The 11,886-nt window shown below is 44.9% G+C and overlaps 1 protein-coding gene across 1 annotated transcript; it reads right to left on the reverse strand.

The window, feature by feature from the left end:
* Positions 1 to 378: 378 nt before the first annotated feature.
* On the reverse strand, positions 379 to 618 carry LOC118124497 (cortexin-3-like). Its single transcript, XM_035182371.2, has one exon. It carries the CDS (start codon positions 607 to 609, stop codon positions 379 to 381), a length of 231 nt encoding a protein of 76 aa, XP_035038262.1. The 5' UTR covers positions 610 to 618.
* Between the last annotated feature and the right edge of the window lie 11,268 nt (positions 619 to 11,886).

Below are 11,886 nucleotides of genomic sequence, written 5' to 3' on the forward strand. Positions count from 1 at the left end.
CCCGTTGGAGGAGGAGTGCCAGTGACCTGATGGATGTGTTTTATAGCTCGGAGATGAAATGTCTTGTTTGTGAGATCAAATGATGTTTGTGAGTGTGTGTGATTTCGTGCAGATCGCAGTAAATACCTGGATCTAACAGATTTAATGTGAAGAGACCGTTGGCCGAGGTTTGAACTCTACGAGTCTCTGGAGGTAAATCTGAGATGAAGAGATTCGTGTCATTCAGCGGTCGACAGATAAAGATCAGAAGACTCTTTGCTTTTTGTTCGTCCTCCCGTGCGACACCTGAGGGAAACGTGCGCTGCTTCCTGCTTCACTCTCATTGGCTTTGTGGCTTCAGTTTGAAGTGATCACTGTTGCTGCCTCTCAGGCTGCCTGTCAGGAAATCCGGTAGTCAAAGGTGTCCTTCTCCATGTGGTCGGACCATGTGGAGGCCGACATGCTCCGGTACGGGTCCAACAGGATCCGGAAACATCGGACGATCAGGAGGCCAAGGAAAATGAAGAGGATGAGGACAAAGACGAAGGCCGCCCTCTGCTCGAGTGTGAGGAAGGACGCAGATGATGAAGAGGACGAGGAGATGGTGCTGGTGTAGAGGGCGTCGGCCATGTTGGGTTGGAGAATGATTGGTCCGTTCAAACTGTCCTCTGTATATAACAGAAGAAACAACATTTTCAATACTTTATTACTTTACAAAATATACTTTTACACTAATGTCAAATGAACCAAACTTATATATAAAGACCATCAGTGACTGTATATATATCTTCTTCTTCTTCTTCTTCTTCTTCTTCTTCTTCTTCTTCTTCTTCTTCTTCTTCTTCTATTTCTATTAATATTATTATCACCATCATCCTCCTCCCTCCTCTCTCTTTCACTTAAGTTTTATTTTTGTGCCATTTTATTTTTGTCGCTTCATTTGTGGTCTATTTTAAGTTTCCTCTGCGTTGCTGGTGTTTAAAAGTATTTTGGTTTTTCATTCTGTCTCTCACTTCGTCCTAATCACATCATTTTGTGTCAAGATCAGTTTAAAGGAATCAAATATAAATGCAGTTAAAACAGGTCAGTGGGGATATAAATACTCTGACAGCTCTTCTTCTCTTTTCTTTCTTCCCTCCCTCGTCACTCGTCTGTGGACTCTCAGGTTCACACTGAGCAGTGCACCCTGGGACGGTTTTGGATGAAACGTGTGGACAGATTTGCCGTCGCAGCGTCCGGCCTCCTGACTGCAGACTCCTCCTGTTTTCATCTTTACATGTGGATCAAACACATCTGAGATCAGCTGATTAAAGCTGAGTCAGGAAACAAATAAAAACTGATTGGCTTTCAAATTATAAATGTATTTATTGATCGGTTGTTTCTTCTTCTTCTTATCTTTAAAATGTGAATTTATATTTCAGTCCTGTCAACGTGTTTCAGTGAGTCGGGAATGTTGGGAAGAACAAATAGAAGATCATTTTAAATGTTTGTCTCTGAGGGTGAGGGTATCAACGTTATTTAATAATTACTATGTAATATATTATATAGTTATTAAATTTATTATTTACAGCCTTTCATTAACGAATGAAGTTACATTCTACAAACAACTAAACTCTGACGACACCAGAACCCTGATAGTCCAATAGTGTCGAGACATTTTCCTGCTGTTTTCTTACATTTTACTAGGAGGCTGCAGGAGAAGATCCAGAAAATGTCCAGAGACACAGACTCAGACGTTTGTTCTCACTCACAGAACCTGCAGAACATGTGAGGAACATGTCAGGAACACGTCAGGAACACGTCAGGAACATGTGAGGAACACGTCAGGAACATGTCAGGAACATGTGAGGAACATGTCAGGAACACGTCAGGAACACGTCAGGAACATGTGAGGAACACGTCAGGAACATGTCAGGAACATGTCAGGAAGCAGGAACATGTCAGGAACACGTCAGGAACATGTCAGGAACATGTCAGGAACACGTCAGACACGACAGCGAACACGTCAGGAACACGCTCAGACTTTGTCTTATAAAAGATATGAAAGGAAACCAGGAGGGACAAGGTGGCAGCAGATTAACTACATGAATTTAATGACATTTATTTTCTCAGTCATTTCATATCATGAATCCCTCAGTAAAGACGAGCTGGACGTGGATGAATGGAAAAATAAACCTGTTATATTTCAGTCATATAAATGTCACTGATTTCCTACTTACAGGAGACGTATCAGAGAAAATATTTAACATTAGTGTGACTGAAATCAAAGAGTTTTTAATTAATAAAAAGTGACAAACTGAACCTGACTCACTGTTTAAAGTCTTTCATGTCTTTCATGTCGTGGGTGGATGAAGAAGCTTCTGGATCCGAGAGAGTAAACAACATGAAACCATGGAGGAGCATCACACACCCATCACACGCTGAGGTCGACAACACAGCCCTGCATTGTGTGAGGTACAACACCTGAACCCTCACACAATGTCTCACAAACAATTCAGGTAACAGTTGGGACTCACCCTCCCTGCAGTGGCAGCGCACTTCAGCTCTGGCTCGACGGCGGTCTCGGTGGCGTTGGTCGCCGCCTGCACTCCAACACTGAAGAAACACTTTGCTGGAAGAACAAGTTGTTTCCTCTCCGGAGGAGGAGCCACAAACACTCGTCACCAGGAGCCAGAGAATCCATCAGAATGTGGTTGGATGGTTTGTTGCATTTTCTTCTTCTCTCCTCGCTCTGGGAGGAGGATGCTGTGAGCGCAGGCTGTGTCTCGTTGCCCCTGGCAACTAGTTGCTATAGTGATGGACCTGAGCTCAATGGGAGACTGAGGTGATGATGGAGACGTGAGGAGGGACGAAGTCTATATGTGTGTGTGTGTGTGTGTGTGTGTGTGTGTGTGTGTGTGTATATATATGTCTGTGTGTGTGTCTGTGTTTGGGTCTGACAGTTTGACTGACAGCAGAGCCGAGGTTCAAACTGTTGAATAATAAAAATCAGAGTAGAACAAACATCCAGAATAAAAGAAACAGTTCCAGCTGCTAAATGCAGGAAGAACAGCTGGTAAAACATCTGGGATTGTTTTTATAGTAAAATTGATAACAAGAGCAGATCTGAATCTAATCTCATCTGTTTCCATCACATTTACATGAATTCTCATTGTGTGTCTGACAGTTTTAGTCTTTCAGGTGAAACCCTGGAGGCGTCAAGCTCAGCTGCAGGAAAAACACATACAAATAAACTAAAGAATGAAGAAGACTGATTTTCATATTATTATCTATTATATATCATAACACTTTGATTCTATTTCTACTGTATATTGATATCAGTGCACACATGTAGAATTAGGTTTGTAAACAAGTCAGATACTAAAAGAAAATTAGAAAACAAGAACAATAGAAACTAAAGGAAAGACTTTGTTATTAATGTGTAAAATGTAGATTGAGTTTCTGTGCATCAGCCAGTGAACAGGAAACTAGTGGAGCAGATGCAGTCTGTGGTACTGGGAGCACTTTACGGGTCAGGCTGGTTCTGTTGAGCTCCAGCAGCTGACAGAGGTTCATCCTCTGAGGAGAATCTAGATCTTTCAGAAGCTCATCAGAGGAGCTCAAAGGATCTTGTGGGTCTCTGAAGACCCTGGTCCTCCTCAGAGACTCGAACCATCCACACCAGCTCCACGGATCCTCTAAGAACATGATGTCATGGTTCAAAGGAAGGGATTGGTCAGTGGGCGGAGCTTTATACTGTTTGATCTCTTATCTCCAACTTAACCTGGAGCAGGTCAGCTGTTCATCATTAGTTACCATGGTGATTTACCTGATAACAAGGGAACGAGCTTCGTAGAGCTGAAAACTCTTAAACCTGAATTAACCCTGAACTTACCCGATAACCCAAAATCCTGCTTCATAGTTATATATATATATATATATAATAACAATAAAATAATAATTATAGTATTTTGCTGTATTTAACACTTTATTTACTCCAGAATCTTATTCAATACAGGACTCACAGAAGTTGTGTGTTTTTTAAAATGTAACTTTGTGTTATTTCTGTGTGAGCAGAGAAATAGTTACAGGCTCATTAAACTGTATTTCATATTTTGTATCCTCTGGTTTAATGACACCGGTTAATTTCCTCTGTTTCAGACTGACAACCTGTTTCTTCTTCTTCAGTCTTGAAGGAAACAGCAGCAGGTGTTAGAAGTACAGTGCAGTTTTATGTTTATCCAGCAGAGGGCAGTGTTGCTTCAGACAGGACTCACTCTGCTTCCTGTTTCCTCTTCATCACCAACAGGAAGTGAATTAAAATAAACATGGGTTAAAGTCATACATGTATGACTGTTTAAATGAATTTAATGAATTTCTTGTTTTTACCACAATCAAAAAAGTCATCACACAATGTTTTACCAAGAGAAAATATTTTCCTTCATTAAAGTTATTCATGAAGATATTTTCTTCTTTTATTGAATAAATGTACCTTTTTCTGTTTAATGTTGATATTTCATGTGATTCATGTTTGTTGACATGTTGTGTACGTTGTGTTCAGGAGCTGAAACTTTAAAAAAAGGTGAATTCAACGTGATGCATGCTGGTCCCTATCACAATGCATGCTGGGTAGAGTTTTTATCCGACTTCATCCAACGCTGCAAAATCTCACCAGGTCACGTGACCTTAAAACATGGCGGGAGCGAGCCGGCTGCAGTCAGACAGATGTTTAGGTCACATGGTCTGCTCTCAAATGCTCAGTTCATATGGACTTGACCTGATGGGGGCGCTGCAGCAAAGGTCAGTTGTCCTGAGTTTGTGTCACAGAGCGACACCCGTTCAGATGTTTGTACGGGAACTGATTATGACGTCCTCCGCTGACAGGTGAGACGTGATAATTAGCCTTCGTCTCTTTGTTCATTTCTCCATCACTGAAGCTCGTGAGTTTGAAATTCGGACTCGTCAGTGCAGAATGAAGAAGACTGATTTTCACATTATCATTATTCATATTATTATCTATTATATATCATACTAACACTTTGATTCTATTTCTACTGTATATTGATATCAGTGCACACATGTAGAATTAGGTTTGTAAACAAGTCAGATACTAAAAGAAAATAAGTAGAAAACAAGAACAATAGAAACTAAAGGAAAGACTTTGTTATGAATGTGTAAAATGTAGATTGTGTTGAGCGTCTCTGCATCAGCCAGTGAACAGGAAACTAGTGGAGCAGATGCAGTCTGTGGTACTGGGAGCACTTCTTCCCCGGAGTCCCTTTGCCTTATCGTCCGCAGATCCAGGGCTGCAGCCACAACGTGGATCCTGATGGTGGATCCTGATCGTGGTGGTGGATCCCTGATCGTGGTGGTGGATCCTGATTCTGATCGTGGTGGCTGCTGACCGTGGACTATGATGACAACAAGACTGCTTGAATATAATACGTCTCCTCAGATACTCGACCATTACTGACAATAATCCATCAGTTCATTGACCTTCAGCTACAAAGTGTTTATTCTAATCAAAGCTGTAAATACTCTGATCTCTCTGATGTTCTCTGTTCCACGGGACATCTGTTCACTTGTGTCCGTCCTGGGAGACGGATCCTCACGTGTGTCTCTGAGGTTTCTACCTTCTTTACCTGTTAAAGGTTTTAGTAGTTTGACTCTTGAGGGTTAAGGACAGAGGACGTCTCACCTTGTTAAAGACCATGAGACAAACTGGGATTGTGAATATGGGCTATACAAATAAAATGTGATTGATTGATTGATGTCATAGTAACAACACTGATTGTTTTCATACCCTTCAGACCGGGGGCCGCTCATTAATTATGTGCATATTCATAAGACTGATTTGCTAATGAGGAGCAGGAGGTCACACGCTCGTTAAGATGATTGACTTCCCACAATTCTCCTGGGAGTCCAGCCACACACACAAATTAAGAAACATTCAGGTTTTTATCGAGAGTCATTGAAGTTCTTCATCTTGCTCGTTTTTTGTCAATGGCTAAAAAAAAAGACACTAGTGAAATTCACGACTGAATGAAACTCGACATCTGAATCTGAACGATGTTAAGAAGTGAATAAAAAGACAAGACATACATGAGAAATAAAAAAATATTTAAAACAGGGAAACGTACCTACCTCAGTGACTTCTCTCCCAGCTGCTCTGCAGAAGAATCGTGGGATTACAGACGATTAAGAAGCAGAGCTCACTTCTTTTTTTTCTGGAAGTAATCCACGCTGGCCTCCATCGCTCAGCTTGTCTGATTAAAGCCTTGAATACCCCCCCCCTGAAAAGAAAATTTCAAATAACTTCAGTGAATGGAAGCAGAGCTTGGTTTTCTCCGTCAGCAGCAGCCCAGCTTCAAAACCTCTTAGCAGGAAGTCAGAGAGGAAGAGGGCGAAGACGAAACTGGGACAGAGAGCACCGGCCCCCCGCCCCCGGCCCCCGGACCCCAAACACCCAGACAGCACATCCATCTTCTATCACACCCGCCAGTCCTCCTATATTCTTCTGTTCACAGTCAGATTAAAATAAGTCTCTTGAACAAAGGCCACATCCAGGAGTCTATCTCTCTCAGTTTAAAGACAAAACACTTTTTACTTCACTTCTCGCTCCGTAAATATTTCTGGATCTTTTACAGTCATGAGAAGAAGAGACTGGGGACCATGAACCATGTGGAGAAGTTTGAGTTAATTATTACAGAGCGTTAAACATGTGTGTGTGTGTGTGTGTGTGTGTGTGTGTGTGTGTGTGTGTGTTGTTCAGGTCCTGGGAATCAGCAGCTCTGGAGCTCCAGGGTCAGGGGGGCTCTTTGTGCTGAGCTCTTCCCACAGCAGAGGGCAGCTGACTGGGATCAGCGAGGACTGAGGCCCCTGACTCTCTTGGAGCTTTGGAAATAAAAACAGAACATTTACAGATCATTCAAGTTTTTTTTTTTCATTGACTAAAGCAAATTAAAGTTCTCATCCCCATTTCAACGATTCTTTTCTGATGATATCTTTATCCTTCTGCTGCTTCCTGACCTTTGACCCCTGAAAGTGACAATGAGGAAACATTGAATCTTGAAATGAACCCCCCACCCCCTCTGAAGCCGCTCTATAATCTTCTGAGACGTTTTCTTCCTCTTTGTTCTTTTCTTCAGCTCGTGGTGTTTCCCTGCAGAGATGAGAGGACGTACACATGATATTATTAGAATTTACTCAGAACACACACACACACACACACACACACACACACACACTCACACACACACACACACACACACACACACACACACACACACACACACACACACACACACACACACACACTGTTGTGTAGCTATTATCAGGCAGCGAGAGGCTGTGAACCAACAAACTGAATCAGAGTCTTCAGGATGAGCAGCTTTAGATTTCACTCTGATTGGAGTGTTGGAGTTGGAGTAAAGAGTAGCTACAGTCTGTCTGTAACTTCTGTTATAAATAAAGTTGGTTTTTAAAAGAAAACCCTGAGTATATGTAGAGTCAGATTTTCTCTGCACCCTGGTGTCCTTTCCTAGCTCCTTTCCTAACTCCTTACGGCTTCGTCTTCACATCCTTCCTTCACCTTATAACGTTTTCCATCGGGGTCAATGAAAAAAGGTTAGGAAAGAGATTATTTGGACTTTCTGAACGCAGCCACTGATTCTGTCTTCTTCTTCTTCTCCTTTGTAAATTACCTTTGATGTTGTAACATGTGTGAGTCAGATGATCTTTGATGTTGTGTTTTCAGGATGTAAATCAGGTTGGGACTCTGGAGGATCACACAGATACAAAACTGATTCCAGATTCAGGTCACAGTATTTATTAAAGTTTCAGTTACTTTCACCAAACTGTTTCACATGGAGCTCGTTAGCATGCTAATGGAATGCTAATGACATGCTAATGTCATGCTACTCTGCTGGTTGTTTGATCAAAGTGTGTTGGAATAAAAATGTTTACTTTTGTTTGTCGTTGGGCAGATTTAAAAAATAAATGTAAATATATTACAACAGGAAGTGACGTAGGAGCTAACAGTAAGCAGAGGTGGTGCTGCCACCATGTGGCTGCAGGGATGTAAACACATCTCACTGTGAATTTTCCTGTGTTTCATTTTGAAATTCATCTTTGATTTTCAAAGTAAATAAACTAAATAATAAGAATATTGAACAACCCGTTTATTTATCGGACAATAACATTTTTAGCTGAGTTAAATGTGAACATGGTTCATGTATCTGATTCAATATGTATTATATTGATCATAGGTGTGTACGACTTGGTCTGACTGATGTGATCTGCTTGCGACTGCAGGGGCGGAGTCAAAAACAAAGATGTAAAGTCGGACTCTCTCTACGTCTCATAGCGTCAGAGACAAGAACAACGACCAATCTCAGATAGAACAGAAGTTATTAAAATCCTTGTGTTTCTGAACAAAGAACAAAGAACTTCTGCTGGCCACAGCTTTGCAGCTCTGTCTCTCTGTCCATGTGTCTCTTGTGTGTCTGTCCACACAAACACACGCACACACACACATACATTAATTCACAATCCCTCCATCTTCATTTTCAATAAAGAATCACACTTTTCAGTCTTTATTTGACTGTAAAGCTACGAATGAAACAATATAATGATAAATAAGAAACCTTTGTGACCTTTAAGTTTCAAATATAAATCTTAGTTCGAAATATTAAAATAAAACTGTCCTCTGAGATGATTGAGTTTTTGAACAGATCCGCGTGTAGGAGACAACTTGAAATTATTTTCAAATGTTTATGTTGTGATAGAAAATATAGGATGACTAAAACTATTTATATTTAAAAGGTGATAAATAAACAGTGTCAGCAGGTTTATAAGCTCCTCTAAAACCACAGCGTTCGACTCGCACACTAGCTGTGATCTTTTTTCCCAGGATTCACTTGTGAGCATTATGTGTGTTCCAGGATTAACGCCGCGCCGCTCACCGCCAAAGTGCCGTTAATCTTTCATGAGTCACTTGTTTTGTCTCGGCAGAGGTGGAGTCAGAAACAAAAGAGTTTGGTCCTGACTCAGTGAAGAGAAAATATTCTTTCCTCTCAAAGCTGCTGACAGTAAAGTGATGGATGAACGACGGAGGAATAGAAATAGATTCTGGAGCAGAACTCAAACTCCCTAAATGTGCTGAATATTAAAAAGTTTGACACATTATTAACTGATTAAACTCTGAATTCTAATTGGATCTATGTCGTTTCCTCGTCTGCTTTCAGTCTTTCATTTATTCTGCGTTTACATATGAAAACATCATCATGTCGATCCGGTAGTTTCTGATCAAAAAGATCATTTGTTTCTTCCTTGTGTCCTACGGTCATCTCTATTGGCTACACTTCCCCCTATGGTTTTCTATTGTACTACATGAACTGGAGCAGTTGTTGTTGTTGTGTTGAACAGAGTGAATATTAATTATCTCAAAGCACCGACACATTTAATCAAATCAGTGGTTTTCATTTCCTTCGCAAAGAAGATCAACAAAAACGATCTTTTCTTTATGGTTCTCATTTCCTCCGTTAATTACTTTTTTATTGTGAGTCAGCAGCTTAAGAACAAACACAACAGTAATTACATTTCTGTTTGCGTTTAGAGAAAAAAACAGTCTTCGTCTGTTGGAATCACTTTCCTTCACTCTGAGTGTGAGCTGACGGCTCACTGGTCACATTAACCATGACGTCACCTCAACCGTGATCGTGACGTCACCTCAACCGTGATCGTGACGTCACCTCAACCGTGATCGTGACGTCACCTCAACCGTCATCGTGACGTCACCTCAACCGTGATCGTGACGTCACCTCAACCGTGATCGCGACGTCACCTCAACCGCGATCGCGACGTCACCTCAACCGTGATCGCGACGTCACCTCAACCGTCATCGCGACGTCACCTCAACCGTGATCGCGACGTCACCTCAACGGTGATCGCGACGTCACCTCAACCGTGATCGCGACGTCACCTCACCCGTGATCGCGACGTCACCTCACCCGTGATCGCCAGCGTCACCTCACCCGTGATCGCGGCGTCACCTCACCCGTGATCGCGACGTCACCTCAACCGTGATCGCGACGTCACCTCAACCGTGATCGCGACGTCACCTCAACCGTGATCGCGACGTCACCTCAACCGTGATCGCGACGTCACCTCACCGTGATCGCGACGTCACCTCACCCGTGATCGCGACGTCACCTCAACCGTGATCGCGACGTCACCTCAACCGTGATCGCGACGTCACCTCAACCGTGATCGCGACGTCACCTCAACCGTGATCGCGACGTCACCTCAACCGTGATCGCGACGTCACCTCAACCGTGATCGCGACGTCACCTCAACCGTGATCGCGACGTCACCTCACCCGTGATCGCGACGTCACCTCAACCGTGATCGCGACGTCACCTCACCCGTGATCGCGACGTCACCTCAACGGTGATCGCGACGTCACCTCAACCGTGATCGCGACGTCACCTCAACCGTCATCGTGACGTCACCTCAACCGTGATCGTGACGTCACCTCAACCGTGATCGCGACGTCACCTCAACCGCGATCGCGACGCACCTCAACCGTCATCGCGACGTCACCTCAACCGTGATCGCGACGTCACCTCAACGGTGATCGCGACGTCACCTCACCCGTGATCGCGACGTCACCTCACCCGTGATCGCGACGTCACCTCAACCGTGATCGCGACGTCACCTCAACCGTGATCGCGACGTCACCTCACCCGTGATCGCGACGTCACCTCAACGGTGATCGCGACGTCACCTCACCCGTGATCGCGACGTCACCTCACCCGTGATCGCGACGTCACCTCACCCGTGATCGCGACGTCACCTCAACCGTGATCGCGACGTCACCTCAACCGTGATCGCGACGTCACCTCACCCGTGATCGCGACGTCACCTCACCCGTGATCGCGACGTCACCTCAACCGTGATCGCGACGTCACCTCAACCGTGATCGCGACGTCACCTCAACCGTGATCGCGACGTCACCTCAACCGTGATCGCGACGTCACCTCAACCGTGATCGCGACGTCACCTCAACCGTGATCGCGACGTCACCTCAACCGTGATCGCGACGTCACCTCAACCGTGATCGCGACGTCACCTCAACCGTGATCGCGACGTCACCTCAACGGTGATCGCGACGTCACCTCAACCGTGATCGCGACGTCACCTCAACCGTCATCGCGACGTCACCTCAACCGTGATCGCGACGTCACCTCAACCGTCATCGCGACGTCACCTCAACCGTGATCGCGACGTCACCTCAACCGTGATCGCGACGTCACCTCAGCGGTGATCGCGACGTCACCTCAACCGTGATCGCGACGTCACCTCACCCGTGATCGCGACGTCACCTCAACGGTGATCGCGACGTCACCTCACCCGTGATCGCGACGTCACCTCACCCGTGATCGCGACGTCACCTCAACGGTGATCGCGACGTCACCTCAACGGTGATCGCGACGTCACCTCAACCGTCATCGTGACGTCACCTCAACCGTGATCGTGACGTCACCTCAACCGTGATCGCGACGTCACCTCAACCGCGATCGCGACGTCACCTCAACCGTCGCGCGACGTCACCTCAACCGTGATCGCGACGTCACCTCAACGGTGATCGCGGCGTCACCTCACCGCGTGATCGCGACGTCACCTCACCCGTGATCGCGACGTCACCTCAACGGTGATCGCGCGACGTCACCTCACCCGTGATCGCGACGTCACCTCACCGTGATCGCGACGTCACCTCAACGGTGATCGCGACGTCACCTCACCCGTGATCGCGACGTCACCTCACCCGCGATCGCGTCACCTCAACCGTGATCGGACGTCACCTCAACCGTGATCGCGACGTCACCTCAACCGTGATCGCGACGTCCACTCAACCGTGATCGCGGC

The sequence above is a fragment of the Hippoglossus stenolepis genome, chromosome 17, assembly GCF_022539355.2.
Source record: "Hippoglossus stenolepis isolate QCI-W04-F060 chromosome 17, HSTE1.2, whole genome shotgun sequence".
Lineage (NCBI taxonomy): Eukaryota > Metazoa > Chordata > Actinopteri > Pleuronectiformes > Pleuronectidae > Hippoglossus > Hippoglossus stenolepis.

Excerpts from the sequence above, each read along its gene's own strand:
- LOC118124497 (XM_035182371.2), bottom strand. The coding sequence starts at position 609 with ATGGCCGACGCCCTCTACACCAGCACCATCTCCTCGTCCTCTTCATCA.